This window comes from Scardinius erythrophthalmus, assembly GCF_964197995.2.
Source record: "Scardinius erythrophthalmus genome assembly, chromosome: 18".
Lineage (NCBI taxonomy): Eukaryota > Metazoa > Chordata > Actinopteri > Cypriniformes > Leuciscidae > Scardinius > Scardinius erythrophthalmus.
This window is the reverse complement of record NC_138238.1, coordinates 35774339-35796704: the sequence shown is the minus strand read 5'-3', so window position 1 is coordinate 35796704 and position 22366 is coordinate 35774339. Positions and strand designations below refer to the sequence as shown.

At 40.9% G+C, this 22366-nt stretch overlaps 2 protein-coding genes across 2 annotated transcripts; one reads left to right on the top strand and one right to left on the bottom strand.

Moving 5' to 3' along the window:
* Positions 1-273: 273 nt before the first annotated feature.
* On the top strand, positions 274-12295 carry LOC308707155 (chymotrypsin-like protease CTRL-1). The gene is made up of 6 exons (XM_081393345.1): positions 274-429; positions 696-719; positions 6526-6688; positions 6821-7101; positions 8816-8964; positions 11689-12295. Exons 1-6 carry the CDS (start codon positions 300-302, stop codon positions 11998-12000), a joined length of 1059 nt encoding a protein of 352 aa, XP_081249471.1. The 5' UTR covers positions 274-299; the 3' UTR covers positions 12001-12295.
* Positions 12296-12557: 262 nt separating this feature from the next.
* aldoab (aldolase a, fructose-bisphosphate, b) lies at positions 12558-21218 on the bottom strand. Its single transcript, XM_081393344.1, has 7 exons — positions 20934-21218; positions 17819-17935; positions 17464-17730; positions 17217-17377; positions 16092-16350; positions 14823-15022; positions 12558-12959 (listed from the first exon to the last, which is right to left on the bottom strand). Exons 2-7 carry the CDS (start codon positions 17928-17930, stop codon positions 12864-12866), a joined length of 1095 nt encoding a protein of 364 aa, XP_081249470.1. The 5' UTR covers positions 17931-17935; positions 20934-21218; the 3' UTR covers positions 12558-12863.
* Positions 21219-22366: the final 1148 nt, after the last annotated feature.

The window sequence follows — 22366 nt, the reverse complement described above, 5'->3', positions numbered from 1 at the left end:
ACCTATTAAGAGTGAAAGTTATATAAAACGTTTAAATATTTGTTACAATTATTTGTTTTCCCCCACAAATTATAACTGATCTCAGATATGGCTTCATTTCCATCACAATACATATATTAAAAAGAACATTATAAAAATATTTGAAATCAAACTCTAGTTTTGTCAAGTTGTTTATAGTGTTAATTCTGTGTATTTATAGGATAAATGATATAGATTATGTTTGAGCTATTACAAGCATCACGTCATTTTGCATTCTTCTATTTACAGGAAGGAATGAGACAAGTCAAACCTGTTTTATTATGAAATATTTGAATACACGTCAAACTGGGGATTTAAAGAGGCAAGACACCTCTCTTTCACAACACTTCCCTTCAGCCATGGAGCTAGCAGTGATCTTGATCAGCTTTATCGCCATGATGAGTATGGAGGGTAAGTTTCATCATCAGTATATACAGTAGGCTGTGTGTTTGCCGAGTCAAATGTTAATGTGAGTAGATTTCCTTGAGATTCACTACAGAACATCATTTTCTTAATCACTATTTTGCTTTCCATGAATATCAAAACATCCTTAAAGGAAGATGCGTTTACTTGAAAAGTTTCATGTCTAGAATTTCATGTCTTTCTTCCTTTCTATTGAACAGTCGTTTAGGATTTTTTTTGTGAAAGTTTGAAATTGTTTGTTTTTTTCTCCGTAGGTTCAAATGCACAGCAAACATACGGTAAGAGCAGCACAAAATAAATCATACACAAGTTATATTGTGGTAATAGGGCTGCACGATTTGGGGGAAAAGTTTAATTGAAATTTTGTGATTGTGATTGTGATTATGATTTAAAATGTGATATGGCTAAAATAGGTTTGCTGTGATTATTTGTATAATTTAGCCAGAATTTTGTGATTATATGTAACTACTGGTTGAAGCATGAGGAAGCAGGATCCACGTGCAATAGGTATTTATTAAATAAACTCAAAACTTCCCAAATTACTGACTTAGACTAAGGAACAGGATTAGGGAACGGAACAGCCAACAAACAAAGTTAAGAAATCAAAGACTGATCTTGACACAGCCTGGGGCGTAGCAAGCTTTTCAAAAGTGCGGGGGATTGATGTGGTTTGTTTATTAACAATAAAAATGATGAATACAGTGACAGAAGGGTTCAAAAGGTATAACATACAAGATATAAAAAGCTTTCCATTTAAATGATTGATACTAGAAAAGTATAAAAACACACTCGGAACACACAGAAAATAAGTCAAAACTCTAGACTTGCTAAATAATCAGAATCAGAAATACTTTAATAATCTCAGGGTGAAATTATTTTTGTTACAAACTCCAGATATACAAACAACAAGGGGCCAGGGCGGATGTGACGCTTCAGGGGGCCAGGGCGGATGTGACGCTTCAGGGGGCCAGGGCGGATGTGACGCTTCAGGGGGCCAGGGCGGATGTGACGCTTCAGGGGGCCAGGGCGGATGTGACGCTTCAGGGGGCCAGGGTGGATGCAAGGCTTCAGGGGGCCAGGGCGGATGTGACACTTCAGAGGGCCAGGGCGGATGTGACGCTTCAGGGGGCCAGGGCGAATGCAAGGTTTCAGGGGGCCAGGGCGGATGTGACGCTTCAGGGGGCCAGGGCGGATGTGACGCTTCAGGGGGCCAGGGCGGATGTGACGCTTCAGGGGGCCAGGGCGGATGTGACACTTCAGGGGGCCAGGGCGGATGCAAGGCTTCAGGGGGCAAGGGCGGATGTGACACTTCAGAGGGCCAGAGCGGATGTGACACTTCAGAGGGCCAGGGCGGATGCGACGCTTCAGGGGGCCAGGGTGGATGCAAGGCTTCAGGGGGCCAGGGCGGATGCGACGCTTCAGGGGGCCAGGGTGGATGCAAGGCTTCAGGGGGCCAGGGCGGATGCAAGGATTCAGGGGGCCAGGGCGGATGCGATGCTTCAGGGGACCAGGGCGGATGTGACGCTTCAGGGGGCCAGGGCGGATGTGACGCTTCAGGGGGCCAGGGCGGATGTGACACTTCAGGGGGCCAGGGCGGATGTGACACTTCAGGGGGCCAGGGCGGATGTGACGCTTCAGGGGGCCAGGGCGGATGTGACACTTCAGGGGGCCAGGGCGGATGTGACGCTTCAGGGGGCCAGGGTGGATGCAAGGCTTCAGGGGGCCAGGGCGGATGCAAGGCTTCAGGGGGCCAGGGCGGATGCACGGCTTCAGGGGGCCAGGGTGGATGCGACGCTTCAGGGGGCCAGGGCGGATGCAAGGCTTCAGGGGGCCAGGGCGGATGTGACGCTTCAGGGGGCCAGGGCGGATGCAAGGCTTCAGGGGGCCAGGGCGGATGTGACGCTTCAGGGGGCCAGGGCGGATGTGACGCTTCAGGGGGCCAGGGCGGATGTGACGCTTCAGGGGGCCAGGGCGGATGTGACACTTCAGGGGGCCAGGGCGGATGCAAGGCTTCAGGGGGCAAGGGCGGATGTGACACTTCAGAGGGCCAGGGCGGATGCGATGCTTCAGGGGGCCAGGGTGGATGCAAAGCTTCAGGGGGCCAGGGTGGATGCAAGGATTCAGGGGGCCAGGGCGGATGCGACGCTTCAGGGGGCCAGGGTGGATGCAAGGCTTCAGGGGGCCAGGGTGGATGCAAGGATTCAGGGGGCCAGGGTGGATGCGACGCTTCAGGGGGCCAGGGCGGATGCAAGGCTTCAGGGGGCCAGGACGGATGTGACGCTTCAGAGGGCCAGGGCGGATCAGGGGGCCAGGGCGGACACAGGGGGCCGGATGTGACATTTCAGGGGGCCAAGGCGGATGCGACGCTTCAGGGGGCCAGGGCGGATGCAAGGCTTCAGGGGACCAGGGCGGATGCAAGGCTTCAGGGGGCCAGGGCGGATGCAAGGCTTCAGGGGGCCAGGGCGGATGTGACACTTCAGGGGGCCAGGGTGGATGCAAGGCTTCAGGGGGCCAGGGCGGATGCGATGCTTCAGGGGACCAGGGCGGATGCAAGGCTTCAGGGGGCCAGGGCGGATGCAAGGCTTCAGGGGGCCAGGGCGGATGTGACACTTCAGGGGGCCAGGGCGGATGTGACACTTCAGGGGGCCAGGGCGGATGCATGGCTTCAGAGGGCCAGGGCGGATGTGACACTTCAGGGGGCCAGGGCGGATGCAAGGCTTCAGGGGGCCAGGGTGGATGCAAGGCTTCAGGGGGCCAGGGTGGATGCAAGGCTTCAGGGGGCCAGGGCGGAAAATCGATTTTATATATAAAAAAAAAAATTTCTTTCTAATAACGTAATATTGACGGAACGCAAAAGGAGAAACGCGGACGTGCAGTGCGTGGACAGTCTGTGGTGTGCACATAACAGAGACGCGCATATAACAGAGGCGCATGATGGCTGAGCGCCAAATTCGAACGGCACCCTCTTCGTTAAAAGCCAACGAATGGCAAATTGGCAATTTCATTGTGACCTATTTAGTATTTTTTGTATGAGAGCTGCTTTCTGTATCGTTTAGTTTTCACATCAGTATGCTGTAAACCGGTCTGTTATACGTATGTTGTTTGTACGGTGGCCCAGTAGTACGGTGGCCCAGTAGTGCACAACACAACGACATTTAAAAAGCAAACATAAGTTCACAACACAACGAAATAAAGCCACAACACAACGGAAATAAGCCACAACACAACGGAAATAAGCCACAACACAACGGAAAATCTACAACACAACGAAATAAAGCCACAACACAACGGAAAATCTACAACACAACGAAATAAAGCCACAACAAAACGGAAATGCTCCCGACCACTAGACGGCTCTCGGAGCGCGATAAAGTTAGTTTGACGCGCTTACCACAGCGCTTGATCCCAGAGGAAACGTCTGCCAATTCCTCCAAGTTGTTAAAACGTATAATTTGTATTAATTAAAATTACTTTTAACATTCAAAAACAGACATGTTCAAAATCCAAAGCTTGATTGTATTTGATAGTAGACTGACTTAATACAGGTGACTTTTTTCCAATACCCTTCATGTATTTACAGTAAACATTTTTTTTAGGAAATTTCTGTAAAAGTTTTTTTTTTCTTTTATCATGTCACAAAGCTTGTGGTTCTAGTGACCAGACTGACTTATTATAGGTGGAATTGTGCCAATACCTTCCTATTTCAACAAATGTTTTTTATTTTTATTTATCAAATTATATTATAATAAATTATACGTTTTAACCACTTGATGGAATTGCCAGACGTTCCCTTATGGATCATGCGCTGTGGTAGCGCGTCCAAGCGTTCTCGAGTATAAATCAAATACGCAGCTATAATTCATGTAGGTTATTTTGAAGTAATATTTTATGTCTTTATACACTGTTAAAACTAATCGTGGTATTGATATATTAAGACTGCTGACTCTATAGAACAATGGCTAGGAAAACTAACTTTACCGGGCTCCGAGAGCCCTCTAGTGGTCGGGAGCATTTCCGTTGTGTTGTGGCTTTATTTCGTTGTGTTGTAGATTTTCCGTTGTGTTGTGGCTTTATTTCGTTGTGTTGTGGCTTATTTCCGTTGTGTTGTGGCTTTATTTCGTTGTGTTGTGGCTTGTTTCCGTTGTGTTGTGAACTTATGTTTGCTTTTTACATTTCGATGTGTTGTGCACTACTGGGCCACCGTACAGTAGTGCACAACACAACGAAATGTAAAAAGGAAACATAAGTTCACAACACAACGAAATAAAGCCACAACACAACGGAAACAAGCCACAACACAACGGAAAATCCACAACACAACGAAATAAAGCCACAACACAACGTAAACAAGCCACAACACAACGAAAAATCCACAACACAACGAAATAAAGCCACAACACAACGGAAATGCTCCCGACCACTTGAGGGCTCTCGGAGCCCAGTAAAGTTAGTTTTCCAAGTCATTGTTCTATAGAGTCAGCAGTCTTAATATATAAATACCACGATAAGTTTTAACAGTGTATATCAACATTACTTCAAAATAACCTACATGAATTATAGCTGCGTATTTGATTTATACTCGAGAATGCTTGGACGCGCTACCACAGCGCAGGGCACGTCTGGCAATTCCACCAAGTGGTTAAAACGTATAATTTATTATAATATAATTTGATAAATAAAAATAAAAACCATTTGGTGAAATTGGAAGGAATTGGCACAATTCCACCTATAATAAGTCAGTCTGGTCACTAGGAACATGATAAAAGAAAAAAAAAACTTTTACAGAAATTTCCGAAAAAAAAAAAAAAATAGTTAATTACTGTAAATACATGAAGGGTATTGGAAAAAAGTCATTATTAAGTCATTATAAAAGTCTTATTAAGTCAGTCTACTATCAAATACAATCAAGCTTTGGATTTTGAACATGTATGTTTTTGAATGTTAAAAGTAATTTTAATTAAAACAAATTATACGTTTTAACAACTTGGAGGAATTGGCAGACGTTCCCTCAGGGATAATGCGTGTGGTAGCGCGTCAAAGCATTCTAGAGTATAAATATGCAGCTATAATGCACGTAGGTGATTTTGAATTAATAAATGTCGATAAACAATGGTTAGCTACATACTGTTAAAACTAATCGTGGTGTTGATATATTTTTATAGACTGCTGACTCTCTAATGAACAATGGCTTGGAAAACTAACTTTACTGGGCTCCGAGAGCCCTCTAGTGGTCGGGAGCATTTCCGTTGTGTTGTGGCTTTATTTCGTTGTGTTGTAGATTTTCCGTTGCGTTGTGGCTTGTTTCCGTTGTGTTGTGAACTTATGTTTGCTTTTTACATTTCGTTGTGTTGTGCACTACTGGGCCACCGTATGTTTGCCCCCTTTTATTAAATAGTTTTTGCAACCTCTGTTTTCCAAGATAACAGATCTGAGTTGTCTCCTATGATTGCCTGATGAGTTTGGAGAACACCTGACAAGAGATCAGAGACCATTCCTCCATACAGAATCTCTCCATCCCGTTCTCCGTTATAAGATTTCTAGAACAGGCTGTCAGGTTTAGATTTTTTATCTGTTGGTATTTGATTGAATCCGTGATGCCATGTATCTGAACAAGATGTCCAGGACCTCTGGCTGAAAATTAGGCCCACAGCATTAAAGATACAGCAGATTATTTCATTTTACACATGGGGTACTTTTTTATCCCTGTGTGCACCAAATCCATCTTAAGTGTTTGCTGCCAAAAAAGCTAATGTTTTGTTTCATCTGACCATAGAACATTTGACAAGTAACTGACACTACTGGAACTTCAAACGGGACGAGTGGTTCTATTCAATTAATAATGAATTTATTATTATTACTAAATGAAAGTATAAAAATTACTGAATAAAAAACAAATAAATATGACTACTGCATAGTCATTTCACTGTAAAAGAAAAGAAAAAAGCCTATAAGAAAAATAATGATAGACTAATAAGTTTTTATTTATTTTTTTATTTTACATTACACATGTAAAATTACAATACTAATATATTTGGCCTTCTTAATTCCAGGCTTTTCTCTGAAACTATAATTTATTGTCTGCAGATTGTGGGGTAGCACCCCTAAACACACGCATAGTGGGCGGCACAGACGCTCCTGCGGGTAACTGGCCCTGGCAGGTCAGTATACATTTCAGTGGCGGACACATCTGTGGGGGAACCCTGATCAGCAACCAGTGGGTGATGACGGCTGCTCACTGCATCGTCTCGTAAGAAATATTAATATATATTTTTTAATATTTCTTTACTTTTTAACTGTTTCCATAAGCCTGCTTACAAACATACTGAAGCCTTTCTGTCGGGCAAAGCAAATGTTTATTTCCAACTGTCTATTGCAACAGGACTAACATCAGCAGGTGGATGTTGTACTTGGGAAGAGAAACCCAGAGCACGTCTGTTGCCAATGCCAACACAAATGAAGTGAGGGCTGGTGTTCAGTCCATCATTGTACATCCAAAGTACAACAACAGCCTTCTCAATAATGACATCTCCCTGATGAAACTGAGTCAACCTGTGACCTTCACTCCATACATTCGTCCGGTCTGCCTGGCATCGAAAGGAAGTGTCTTTCACAACGCCACAACTTGCTGGGCTACAGGTTGGGGAAACATTGGCAAAAACCGTGAGTGTCCCAAGTTATAATACACACTTTAAGATATGTATTTTATGCAGTGTTTATTTATTTTTTTACTTATTTTTATAGTTATAGTAGTTATTAAAGGTAGATATTTTAATCTTTGTTTTATTGATTTATTGTTGTTTTATTAATTTATTTTAGATATTGCTATTTACTTTAAATTTATTCTAATAAAATTTCTAATAAAAAAACTTTTCAACTAATATTTTTGTTTAGCTTGTAAATTATTGTAATTAACAGAAATGTTGGTAACACTTTACAATAAGGTTCATTATTTCAACATTAGTTATGAACTAACCATGAGCAATACATTTGTTACAGTATTTATTAATCTTTGTTGATGTTAGTTAATAAAAATAAAGCTGTTCATTGTTTGTTCATGTTCACACAGTGCATTATTAACAAGATTTTAATAAAGTATTAGTAAATGTTGAAATTAACATTAACAAAGATTAATAAATGCTGTAGTTCATTATTAGTTCATGCTAACTAATGTAGTTAACTAATGAACCTTATATTGTAAAGTGTTACAGAAATGTTTTTAGTTTTCGGTTTGTGTGTAGTTTGAAGCAGGACTTTTACAAGTTCTAACGCGTAGAAAAACAACTATGCTGTAATTAATTACCCTGCATCCCAATAGATTTCATATTTTTTATATCCATGCATATTTTAAACTATTTGACAGCCTGAGAACAACAGTGAATCTCACAAAACTTAGGAATTTACCAGGGCACATTTCACCCTAAATGAAAACCGAAGAAGTAGAATTATAAGAAAACCATTTATTCAGAACCATTTTCATTACTGTAAAAAAAATGCATTTATAAATAATATTGATAAAAAGCATAAAACTTCAAGTTACTTGTGTAGAAATCCCTGATCTTTGATATTGATCAGTGGGCAGAACATTCTTTTGGTAATTCACTAGTTCACACTTACAAATAAGTTAGATAGAATAAATGCGTATTTGGCGTGCTGTCCGAGGAGAGGGCTCCGGGCTCGGTATTCGGCCCGAACCCAGAGTACTCCCCCCGTATTCCTGGCTGTAAAGATTAAGCCAAGAGTGAGGAGTCGGGGTGGTGGAGGGATGCTGAAAAACTGTCAAGGAATATTAGGTGAGTTGACAGTGTGGATATATATATACTTCTTGTCATGCTGATTAGGGTAGACATAATTGTTTGATGACGAGTAGATTGGATTGCTTATTTGAACGTGCTCCTCCCGAACTTTGTTTATAGAACATTCTTTTGGTAATTACATGAGATGGGCTTCAGCTCTGCTCATTTGCATGGATGAATCTGATGCTTTAAAGCATGCAGCCAGGGTTACAGAGGTAATCATCTTAGAGTTAATGTCACTAACGACATCAAAACTCTCCCAAAATAAGTATATCAATAACAAAAGAAGGGGAAAAAGATGATTCTCCTCAAAAATATGTCTAAGAACACATGAGCAGCCAATATATTAATGTGTAAGTGTGACGGTGGAATGAAACCTCCATTGATGGTGTTTCTGTATTTTGGTCTTAGCTGGTTTAAGCTGCTCAAACTGGTCTCCCAGCCTGGCCAAGCTGGTGTTCAGCTGGTTTTAGTTAGCTATTACCAGGCTGGAAGACCAGCCAACCAGCTTAGGCTGGATATTTTTTTCAGCGTGGGTAAACATGTCATTCACACACAAACAATGTCTCTGTGTATGACAGAGACCTTGCCGGTTCCTCAGACACTGCAGGAAGTGGAAATCCCAGTCGTGGGCAGCTCACAATGTAGCTGCCAGTATAAGAATGTGAAGGGTCTTACAATCACACCACAGATGATTTGTGCAGGGAGCACAAGCAAAGGAATCTGTCAGGTGAGTCAAACAAAAAAAGGAAAATTCTGTCATTAAATCTTATTTTAAAGTTGGCACGAAACGATAGACTTTATTTTCACTATTGTGACATGTATATCCAAGTGAAATGACTTCTTGAAGAGAAAACAAATCTTTTCCTGGATTTTTTTGTGCGTTCCCGAGATTAGACCTTCCTTAACATAATGCTGAAAACCCGAAGTCTCTAGGTGGTCTGGTTGAGGAGGAGATAGAAGTGCAAGATTGGTGCGCACAGACAGAAGAGAAATCATGAGTTAACAATTGTCCGGTGGAAAATTGCGCTAAAAAAGTAGGGCAGGACTAGATGTTGTCCATAGGGAATTTATTCAGCCCAGGCTCATTCGAAAAACCTGTGACAACATTTTTGCAAAACGCAAAATACGTGCATGTTTTGCAACAATTTCAAAGTGAAATGTCCAGTGAGTGGCACTAAAAGCATGTTTAGTTTTTTTCCGGAACAGATTAACGTGAACGTCGCAGTTTGTACGTATCACTGCAGTTCCCTTTCAGTTCGGTCACGTTCAACGTAGTCTGATTGGGATGATTGGGATCATGCTTAGGGAGCCTGTCATCTTCGAGTATTGTGAAAACGAGCCAATGCACATTGGCCTGCGAGATTTGCATCCACGCTCTGCCATGCAGCGCGAGTATAAATATGGAAGTGGATGCACGAACCACTCGTCTTTCGCTTCGGAGCCGATCGGTCTTCATGTCGATGTCTCTGAAGAGTGTTATACTTCAACGAGCGAGTGTGTCGGTGCTTCTTCAAGAAGTCTCTCCCAGTGCTGGTGGCTCTACAGCGCGAGTGCAGCGGTGGTTGCGAATCTTCTGAGCTCTCAATGCTGTTTTAACAGCATCACATTTTTGTGTTTGTGTTTGTTTGTCTGACGTCCGGTTGAGGGCGAAGAGAGTGAGTGCTTCACTGGTACAGGCAGCACCATCTCTGTCAGTGTTGCCGTGATCATTCCCCTGTGTGCTCCGGCACGGGTGAGAGTTTTCAAATCCTGAAAGAACAACATGGGTGAGTTTGTGTCTTTTTCAAGATGTCATTCCACCAGTGCATTTCTGGATGCGATCGTTCCCTGTCCCCCTCTGACGGCCACAACTGTTGCATCACGTGTTTGGGCTTACAGCATGCTGAAGCAGCTTCTGTGGATGGCTCATGTTCCCATTGCGGGAATATGACTGTCTCGGTGTTGAGATCGAGACTCGCCTTTGTCCGCAAAGGTGGAAGCCCCATTACCATGCCCCACCCTAGGCTGCCGTGTGGGATGGAGGATAGTGCTAAAATACCCACCCGGTAACCATTTTCTGTGAGCTCCTCACTCCTCCATCACTCCACAGCCGTTTCATTCGGGGCCCCTCCTGAGGTCAGGCTGCCGATTGCAGCATCGGAGGGTGAGCTGAGCTCTGGAGATGACGAATCGGCTGCGTTATCCCCTTCGGGCAGTGTAACGTTGTCCGGGCCAGATCCAGCGATATGAGCTTTGCTGAAACGGCCCGCCGAGGCTGTCGGGCTCAAGTGGAATCCACCACCATGTCCCGCTTCACGGCCGAGTAGCAGGGGATCTGGACGGGCCCCCAACTGCATTGGCACATCAATTGCCCCAAGTTGTTTGAAGTACACTTTGCTTTGAGATGCCTCAAAAAACCGCTGCTCGGCAAGCATGTACTGGTCCGAACGGACAACACTGTGACCATTGCGTACATCAACCATCAAGGTGGTCTACGCTCCCGTCGCATGTTGCAACTCGCCCGCCAGCTCCTCCTATGGAATCAGAAGCATCTGAGGTTGCTTCATGCCACGTATATTCCCGGCCTGCTCAATCGTGCCGCCGACGAGCTCTCATGACAGCTTGTGGCCCAGGGAGAGTGGAGACTCCATCCCCAGGCTGTCCAGCTGATCTGGGACCACTTTGAGGCCGCACAGATAGATCTGTTGCCTCTCTGGACTCGTCCCATTGCCAGTTGTTTACAGTTGACCAAGGGGACCCTCGGCACGGATGCGCTGGCCCCGGGGGCCTCCACAAGTATGCATTTACAACGTAAACCAACACCTCTGCCCTAAACCTCCCCTATAGTGTTAACAAAAGCAAATGTGACATAAAAACGCTACCAAGCAAGCTTATTAGTTATACGGTTATTGGTAAAACCTATACGGTAATTAGTAAAACCGAACATATGGAGCTGGTTAAGTGATGCAAACTCCAAAATATATAAGTTTACAAAACATACACTATGGTAAAAAGTGTTTTGAGGTAATAACAGCCTAATTGTACAAGGAGCCGCGTGAAAACAAGTCTTTATTAAACCATAATCTGCCCCTGTAATCATAATTGTGTGTAAAAATGATTAAAAGTGTATTTTGTGTTTTGCAAAAATGTTGCCACAGGAACGTTTTTCCAATAAGCCTGTGTTGCAGCCATTGGATGATTGGATGTTTGTGTTTTGCTATTGGTCGATCTCATGTGGTTGATAGGTTGTCCTGCCTTCGTGCTATTAAAAACGACATCAAAGATGTACATTTTTTTTATTAAATGTTATTAGACACATGAATTATGTGCATGATGTGCATGGATAATTAATTTATAATAACTACTGCTATATTTCATAAAAAAAGACGGATTTCATTGTGACTTTAAACAACCCTACTGTTGCATGTTCACTTGTGTTGATTCTCTGTCTGCTCTCTGCTTCCCTCTGCAGGGAGATTCTGGAGGTCCGATACAGTGCAAACAGGGTTCTGTGTGGGTCCAGGCTGGGATCTCGAGTTTTGGGACGAGCCTGGGCTGTGCCATAAAAGATTTTCCAGAGGTGTTTTCACGTGTCTCCGAGTTCAACACTTGGGTCACAGACAACGTGGAGGGAGCCACCATTGGCCTTGTGACTTTTACATCCAACGGCACAGACGGCAGCTTCACATGCTCAGCCACTCTTCACTTCTCACTCTACTCTATTTTTATCATTCTCTTCACTGCTCTCGTCTCAAACTTCCTCACACATTCATTAGTCACTTAGTCACTTACAACAGACATGCATGCAGCTCTGAACGGGTTAAGGGGAAAATGAATGTGCGACAGAGAAAATACACAGTGAAATTCTGAATGACTTGAAAAAAGGCATACAATTCTAAAAAATTACAAAGATTTTGGAACAAAATTTTCCAGGTTTTTCAGACACATTGGGCATACATTTTCCTGTTGTGCTACACTGAAACAAAAATGTTTAGTTAGATCAACTTAGAAAATGTACTTCATGTGGTAACATCTACAATGGGTTTGTTGAAGTGAAATAAATGATTCAAGATGACTGATTATAAATGAATTCAACTAACCTGAAAAACAAGGTTTTACTGAAGCATAGCTGTCAAATAACTTAATACGTTGTTATCTTCTGGGCAGGTTTATAATCATTAAATTAGTCAGTCTGTGATCTGAAACAGCTCAAATACAGAACTTAATTAAACAGTTAATAAAATACATTTAATTTATAAACTAATACAAATTGCAACATTCAAAGTTGATAGAATTGATGATATAGAGATCACAACCTTGTGCAGGCAATCAAACACTATGTGTTGGTAGGCTGGTTCTTTATTCTTTTGCCAAATAAAGAAAATATAGTGAAAAAGAAAACAACAGATGCAAAACTGTCAGGGTTGCAGCCACAGAAACAGGACAGAGAAGAATGACAGCATTAAATGGGGGTGGTCTAGAGGATTTTATCTGCTTGGTCAGTTACAATGATACTTATTTTCTTTAACATCATTGTCAAATGACAGTGTAAAAATGACTACACAATGACTAACAGCGAGTCACAGAAATGATTGATCGCACTGTGTACGTGACAGAACAGAAAGATGATCCAGTGGATGTGCTTCTTTAATAAGCGTGGTTGGCCACAAACAGAGACTCTCCCGCTGCAGCTCCGGTGTCTCCTTTGGAGACATATTTACCGATGGATGCTGCGCTGTTGTTCTGTAGAGGAAATCAACACACAAGTTTAGTAAAATACAGGAACAGTGAGCTGCGTGTCAGAAATTTTTGCAAATAATGTCACTTTGTTCATGCTGAAAAGTGAAAATTCTGTCTGACTCAACTAATTAACAGCCAATCTAAACATATTTGATGTTTAATAGAGTGTAACAGTCGGGTTCCAGAAGGAAAAATCCCATTCATTTTTTCCAAAGGGGATTAGATTTTTAAAAATAACTGCCCCTATTAGGCTATTTTAAAGGCTCCTAATTTTGTTTTGCAGGTCTCCTACAACAGGTTTACATCCATCCAAGGTCAAAAAACAATTTCATTTTCTCATACTATACATTGCAGCATCACCTCTTTTCTCACAGTGTCTGAAACGGTTTGATAAAAGATTAAGTCTCTCTTAACCCCTCCTTTCCGAGAGCCTACTCTGCTCTGATTGGTCAGACGGCCCAGTCAGTTGTGATTGACTACAGCGTAGTACAGCATCTAATGCTTACAGCGTGTGTCGGGAAAAAAACATATCTGAATTTCATGTCTGGCTTCCTCAGCACTTCGTTTAAATTCCTGTGCGAGTCCTCATCCTTAGTAATGGATTTGCTTTTGCAAAACAAAGAACCAACATGAACCAAACTATTCCAATCTCAGTTAGAACTACTGCATTTGATGGCGGGTCAAAGTAAACATCATTCACGGGCAGCCAATGAAGACCAAAGGCTGGCATTATGCATTTTTTTTTCCATTATGTAGGTTTGTTCAGAAATTAAGATTGGAATTATTGACGATTGGTTTTAGGCAGTTTAGAATCGGTTCTTTCTTTTGTGAGACAGTAAATCCATTTATCATGTACTTTGATCTTTGAAACTTTGCAGAGCTTTTAACTTCACAAAAAAAGCTATATTACACAATATATTAAAGGTAATATCTGAAAAAGCATAATAAGGGCTCTTTAAAAGCCAACCTACTGTGACCTACAAAGTTGTTAATTGATGGTATTTGCTTTTGTTGAAGCCATCAAAGCACATTATTTCAATTAATTAGGTAAATTATCGTGTTTAACAGTGGAATTCCTGGTGAAAAACTACATTACCCATGATTCTACAAAATCTCCTCCAATCGAAATCACCAACAAATCATGCCAAAAGAACACTTTAGTGCCCATCTACATCCATGAAGCACTCCAAATGAATGAAGTTAGTCTCCCTATGCTCTCAAACATGCTTAAATTCATGCATTAAACAGTTTGGTAATATTTTCTTCCCTATTGGGATGTACAGTATATCTGAGTGAATCGACTTTTTGAACAAGAAAAAATATAGGGCATCTATAGATAATCAACATCTTTAAATCAATAGTTTTATTTTTCTCAATTGTTCTTTTTCTTTATAATGGTTCATACTCCATACCTTTTTGCTTCTATTCACAGTTTGTAATGTTATCACCTCGTAACTGGTTGGTTTTGTTCATGTCTTTGTTCACTGCTTAAAATGCCTTTGAGAAAAATGAATGGGGCAAACCCTTCCGGATCTAAGGCAGCTGAAAAAGCGGGCAGGACCTGTTTCACTCTCTATACAGCTGTGTACATTGGGATTTTTTAAACCAAACACTTGGGTTTGTCTATATTTGAACCAAACAACAAAACAACCCTGCATTTTTTTGAGTGGTCGGTGATTAATAATGACATAATGTAGAGTGTGGTTCAAACTGTAGGTGGGGATATTTGACTGCTGCTATTAGTGGTCTGTCATACTATACTATGCTATGGTGTCTAAACATACACAAACCTCAAATCATTTATAACAAGAGGAACTGCAACACTGATCATAACTGTTAAGTGGAATTGTAAGGTTGTTTACGCACTAAGGCTCTTTTGACAAATTCCTCCTGGCAGGCCTTGCCATTCTCCTTCTTGCCCCCCCAGGCTTTGAGCGCGGAGGCTTGCAGGGCACGGCCGTAAGAGAAAGTGAGGGCCCAGGGTTTGTTCAGGGGACACTGGTTCATGGCGCTCAGATTGATTGAGGCCTCCTCCTCACTCTGGCCTCCGGACAGGAAGGTGATGCCTTTCGGGGAAGAAGATAATAAAGGTTTGAGTTGTGCCTCTTTGTTTCACAACAAATGGATACTTCAGATATTGTGGCATGTTTTGAGGTATCTGCAAATATCGTATTGCTGGCTAAGAGAATAAGTGTCAGAACATGTCCAATTTACACCCCTAATATAGTCACATTTAATTCAATTTGCATTCAATTTAAAGCTTAGTACATGAGGGTAAATTCCTGCATAGTGGGAGTAACATATAGGGTATAGAGTAAAGATATAGGGCCCTATTTTAACGGTCTAAGCGCATGATCTAAAGCGCACAGCGCAAGTGCACTTAGGGCGTGTCCGAATCCACTTTTGCTAGTTTTGGCACACCCGGCGCGTGGTCTAAAAGGGTTGTCCATATTCTCTTAATGATTAATGGGTCTTTTTTGGGCGTAACATGCAATAAACCAATCAGAGTCTCATCTCCCATTCCCTTTAAAAGCCAGTTGCGCTTGTGCCATGGCGTATTCGCTATTTACATGGCGGAATTTGCAAAGGGAAAAACTGAACGTGTTTCCAAACGGATCTGCTTGTGCGCGCGAGGAGACCATCAATGACAAGCTGGATTCAATATTAATTAAGTACACAATATTAATCTTTTTCATTGTAATACTTTTATTTTTAATATTTGGCTGGTGTGTGTGCTGCTGCACATCCCTGTGTGTGTACTGAGCAGAGTGTACGTGCGTTACTATAGGCGCTCTTTAAATAACAAAAAAATACTGCGCCATTGACTTTAGACCAGGTTTCAGTTGTTCAGTGGCGCAGTCTTTTTCAGTTGCCCTTAAAATAGCAAAGCACCAACAATGCGCCTGAACAAGCCTTGTTTTCAGACCAGCGCGCCCATGGGCGCAAATGCATTTGCTATTTAAACAACGTGGCGCAGGACGTGGAAATGAAAAAAGCATCAGGCTGAAACTAGCAAAAGACACTTGTGTCGCACCTGGCGCTGAATTGCACCGGGTGTATGATAGGGCCCATAGTGTATGTTTTAATAAGACGATGAGCTTTGTCAGTGTGTGTTTGCGGGGGTGTTCGACCTACCGGGAACTGCAGGGGGAACAGTGCGACGCAGGGCGGTGACGGTTGCCATGGCAATTTCCTGAGGGGCGTACTTGTGGGAGCAAGAGTGACCAGCGGTCACCATGTTGGGTTTTAGCAGGGTTCCCTCCAGGTACACGTGGTGGTCTGACAAAGCCTTGTACACTGCCGCCAGAACCTTCTCTGTCACATACTGGCATCTCTTCAAGTCGTGGTCACCATCAGGCAGGATCTCAGGCTCCACAATGGGCACGATACCATGCTGGCAAACAACAGCAATGAATATTAATAAATCGTGAGATACCGTGTGCATGTCAACAAAAAAAGTCAACAATTTTAATGGAACAAAAACTACATCAACAAAAGGTGCATTAGTTTGGTGATAATTAAAAATGAAGTCATCTGAATGTTCTATTACTCACATGAGATAAAGACTTTTCATAATAGTTTTCTATAAAATGTTTTTTAATTTTAAATGGCGTGAAACATGAACTAAACAAACTCACCAACAGCAGTTACATAGAACAAAGCTAGACAACTGAACAATGAAACACAAGGGCTTTTTTATACACAATGCTGCATTCCAGTTCGCCTACTGCAACCGGAACTGGGCCGATGCTATGCTGTTGTCTGGGAAACCATTATAAAGAAAATGCTTAAAGGATCAAATTCAGTATATACCCAGATTAATGCAACACACACATTTTCGTGTTAAGTGTTTTGTTTTCCAATAAAAAAACTATTGAAAGAAAATGCCTAACACAAAATGTAGCACATTTAGCACAATTGGGCTCATCTACAGTACTTGTGTGTATACAGTACATGTATCATCAATAAGGTGTATATTTTATTTGATCTTTTAATATAAAGTCACATTAAGTGCTTTTCAAATGAAGTGTTTTAGAATGTCCCACTGTTTTTAGTAATGGAAATACTGCGGCAGCTCTCTATATGGAACAAAGTGCTTGCACATCTTTGTTTTTCTTCTTTTGAGAAGTGGATTGAAAGAGAAGGAAAACAGAACAGAAAGTGCTACACTTTTGTGCGCCAGTTACGGAACTGAAAACTATGAATTGTATTATGTCGCTACTTGATGTTCGAAGCAAAAGTGGTTGTAAAGTGTCTTACCATCTGGCAGATGCTGGCATAGCGGGCGAGCACATTGGCATTCTCAATAATGGCAAGACGGGAGGGAGTAGTGGGAGTGATCTTCAACACACAGCGCCATTTAGCAAAGTCAGCACCGTCTTTTTTATACTGCGCACACCGCTCATACAGCCCATCCAGACCTGAGATGGACATTAACATTAAAGTGTGAACATTAGTGAAGAGAGAGAATAAAATGAATAAATTAAAGTTAAAAGAGTGAGGTTACCCTGTGTGGTCGTCTCTCCGTTGGTGCCGGCCAGAGGTACAACACCCTTGTCCACTTTGATTCCTACCACCATTCCTCTCTCTTTAATCAACTCAGAGAAAAGCTTGCCATCATCAGTCTTCTGATAGAGAGTCTCATGGAAAAGGATGACTCCACCGATGCAGGGCTTGATGCGGTCGTCAGCAGTGAAAAGCAATTGACGGTACAATCTTCTGTTCTCCTCGGTGTTCTCAGCGTTGATGCTCTGGAAGCGCTTCGCAACGCTGCCTAGAAAAAAGAAAGCCACGAAAATAAAGTAAGAATTCCTCATTTGGGTAAACTATCCTTTTGGAAGCATATTGAGCCTAAAGTGTACCTGTGGACTCATCAGCTGCAAGAATTCCCTTGCCGGGAGCAACGATCCTCTGAGCAATATCGCTCAGCTCTTTCTTCTGATCAGGGCTCAGGAATGGATACGCGTGAGGCATCTTTACTGCAAGGGTGAAGGTGAAATTGGATACAAAGTTCATAGCCAAATAAAAAGTGCTGTGTTAGGACTGTACTACACTGATGGAATCAGTCGGTTATGTTGTGGAACTTTAAAAGTAAAATACTAATTTCTGCATTATCAAATGGATGGTTGTTTTCAAACAGGTTTCATGGACATCTGCCAATGGTTGTTCAAACGGATCATTTCACCCAAGGTTCACTTCATTAGTTGAGTCAATGCTGGGCTAGAAAAATAGCCTATTTATAGACCTCAGCAGTCATGATGTACTTTGTAGGCCAACCCTGAAGTTAGAGACAAAAAAACTAATAGATTTTTCCATTGGCTTTTGGGTTATCACAGAAAATAAGCTGCATGACAAAATAAAAGTTTATGATTCCTACATGTGTTGTTCATCAAGATAATCTTCACAAATGCACACACTTTTGAAGCCTAAATACAGTCACCAGAAGTAAAAACTTAAACAAGCTACACAAACTTTAACCAAGCTGCCCACATCCGCCTATTAGCCCACTCTGACCCTGTGCCCAGATGACGTAGCCCAGACATGTTGGCTGGGTACTAGTGACTCAAAGGGATGTTGTGGTGAGGAAGTTGAACTTTATTTCAAACTAAATACAGAGGATTTTTTTTTTTTTTTTTTTTGTCAAACAGATTAAAAATATGTCTGCTATTGTCAGAGTTGTTTCCTTTTACCTATTCCTTCTCTATTTATTTAAGACTTCTGCTTTTTTTTTATGTACAGGGAAGTATACTGTGACGATATGCTTAACTCGCTCGACTCCTTTCTTTTCTTTCCTCACAACGACTGTCACTTGCTTTCTCTTTCTGTCTCCCTCAAGAGTTATATAAGTGTAAAGCCTTGCTTGAGGAGGCCTACTCTCATTGTTGACCTTTATGTGAAGTATGTGGGACAAGCTCTTTTCCTGTCACTCCCTCCATCCTATCGCTGCCCTTTTTGACACTACTGCCTAACAGTTCAGACTATATATAAACTAGCAACTACCAGCTGCACTGTTGCTGACCAGCTGCTCTTGCATGAGGGTGATTGCATAAAATAAGATAAAAAAAAAGTATATTACATTTTGTTTTATTTGAGATTGGAGTTCATTAAAATCAGATTACCCAAACAAACAAGCAAAGGACACTGCATGCCTGCAACCCTTCGAGTAATTTATTATTTCTTATAAGTAACCCTCAGAGACCCAAGCATTGATTTCGATGTTGTATTATTCTATTTTTAAATGGTTAAAATAATACAATGTAAAATAATATTACAAATTAAATTAAATCTATTCCTACTAGTGCTGTCAATCGATTAAAGAAAATAACTAATAAATCATAACGTTTTCTGTAATCAATTGCTATTAATTCTGTAATTAATTAATAACACCTATCATTTTTTAATACATTTTTATATTGTAATAATTTCACAATCTACAAATTAATGTAGAAACAACATGTTTCAACTGTATTTATAAAAACAACATAAAGACAGTATATTTTAAATATTTGATCTAACAGATAAGAAATATAAAAAAGTTATTCAGTCAAGAGCAGTTCATTATTTTTCTCTTTGTCTTTCGTTATTTGATTAACATTAATGACATCAGAGCAGCTGGTTTATTAGGCTTCTGTCACTTTATGAACTGAAGCACATAACATGGATCTGACACACTTCCGATGTCCTCATTTAAGACTTTAACTAATTTGAGAGGATACTCGACAAATACTCGACAAAGCGGACATTTTGGCATACTTTTGTGCATTTTTGTCTGTTCAGGCATGAAAGAGAACTCAATACAGCTGGTGTGCTGTCTGAAGTGGTTTTCTGTGTGCATGAGTCCTATGTGTGTCTGTCACACAGACAGGAGATTCACAGACAGTGCGCCAGTACAGATTTAAGATCTTTTTTTGCGTCCTATCGTGCATGAATGGTTTAATAGCAGTTGAATGAATGATAGCGTGATCACATACCGCAGTGCTGGCAAAGCATGACGGAAAAAAAAGATCCTGTGTTAATTGCGTTAATATTTTCCAAAAAATTATAGCATGAGTTAACGCGTTAATTTTGGTCTTCTGTAGAATACTTTAAATTGCATATTTAAAGACCTACAGTACAGTTGCATTGACCTTTATAATAGCAGGCTGAAGGATGCATGCCAGACCAGTCTTCTGACACTTTAGACTATTTTGAATCATTCCGAATAACATTAAATATATTTAAAATCTATATTAAAATATAGATATATACAGTATATGGCAATATTCCATTTATATATTAGGAATATTGCCATTTTTTGTCATTAAATGTGGATCATATTTGATCTAAAACAGTCATTATAGGTAGTGACCATATTGCTTGGAGATTCAAATTGTACATATTTTCCAACTTAAAATTATTTATTCATAAAAATATATGAAAAATCAATAGTTTAATTGCTTTGAACCAGATCTTGCACCAAAAGTCACACATGTAGTCAGCCTTTTGCAACATTTAGCACTAGTGCATGATAACATTTATTATAGTTGATCTGGTAAGATGCTATTGCAGTTATGATGACACTTCAGACACTCTACTTACTATAAGTAACTTTGCAAATACATGTCAACTAACTTTCATTTGACGGTCTTGCAAAGCTACAGAGATTAGCAGATATTAAGCAGACAGTCTACTAATACTTTAATGACTGCTAGTTGACATGTAGTTGCAAAGCAACTTATAGTTATTAGAATGTAGACCATCGAAATAAAGTGTTGCCAAAAAGGTTCTGTCTGTTTTCAAAGTAAACGTTTTGTAATCAGGAAGGAAATAAATATAACTCTGGCTTCCTCCACAACTTACAAGAGGTTTTGCACTGATAAAGCCGCCACAGTGTCCTATTTTTATTGTTCTCTTAACTATGCTAATTAGAACTACTGTGATAGACTTCAATGTCTTCTCAAGACAGAATTTAGATGTGTTTTAAAATAATATTCTTACCTCTCTTGCTGAAAGGAGAACAGACAAAATGGAGTGGCCCTTGAAGCGAGGGAGAGAGAAAGAGAGAGGTGAAGAAAAAAGACCTGGCTCAGACCACGACCAACCGACTGGGACTGTATTTATCCAGCATTATGACCCCTCACATTCAGCTGTCCTGCTAAAAATAGCTCCTCCTGACACTGGAGAAGAGTGGCAACATTCCCAAGCATGAAAGAAAGCGAGGGAGACAGATAAAAGAGAGGGGAATGAAGTGTGTGTAGGGTCAAAAGACTTACAGTTGAGTGTGTTCTTGTGGAAAAAAAGTGAAAGGCTGCAGGGAGTCTAAAGAGGGCGAGATATGAATAAGATGGGTAATACAAACAAGTGTCATAATCTACAGCATGCACTTTTGTTAGAAACTTAATCTGACAATAGCAGCATGGCGACCCTTGACCTTTCACTGGCTTTTGAACAGCTGCAGGTCAGAGCAGTGGAGTAGGTTGACCCTGGCTGAGGCTCTGGATCTTTTGTCAGTAGCCTGATTTTTTTTTTGTAATGAAAAAAATGTGATATAGAATTAACATTTTAGCGGCACTTACTGGACAGTTCACTTTGAAAGTGTCAAGAAGACACGAATCGTGGAACAAGCAACGCAATATCATTTTGTAAAAATGTTGCCAGTTGCCACAGGCATTCCAGTGTTGGTATTAAAACTAACTCTTTCCCCGTCAGCGTTTTTTTTTTATTTTTTTTTATTATAGTTGGCAACCACTGCCAGCATTTTTAAAATCATTCTCACAAAACTTTCATGGCCCCCAGAATATTTTGTTTAATGAATATCTGAACATCAAAAGAAAGATCAGATCCTCTGCTTTTAGAAAACAACAAAACACAAATCTAGCTTCATGCATTTTTTTATCAACACTTGAACTGTGGGTAAGTGCCATTAAAGAAGCAATATTTTGAACAAAAAGCTGAGAAAAATCGTGTTTTTATCAAATACTACAATGATCAAGTAGATTGCGTCCATCAACAAAGTTTGCACAGTCCTATACCTCATCCTGGGTCAACATTTCATTCGGTTACGTTAGGCAGTTTTGATTTATATGCTGTTTAATGTTTGATGATCGTGTTATTTTACATGTGCATTAAGCAATGCTTATTTAGGGTAAATTCCAATCAGAAGTGAAAATCCCTATTACTCATTGGGTGCAGGGAACTTGTGTGTCATAATGAGGCCATTTGGAACGCACTTGGTGAAGGGATCAATGAAAGATGATGTAATTTCTTCATCCACTTCACATGGAATGTTACCATGAGAAAGCTAGGCAGCAACAACAGGAGCATCTTATTATTGCTGTAAATATAACACAAAAAAATGCACATTTATAATAAAGTTTTTAAAGGGGTGGTATAACGCCCTTTTCACAAGATGTAAAATAAATCTCTGATGT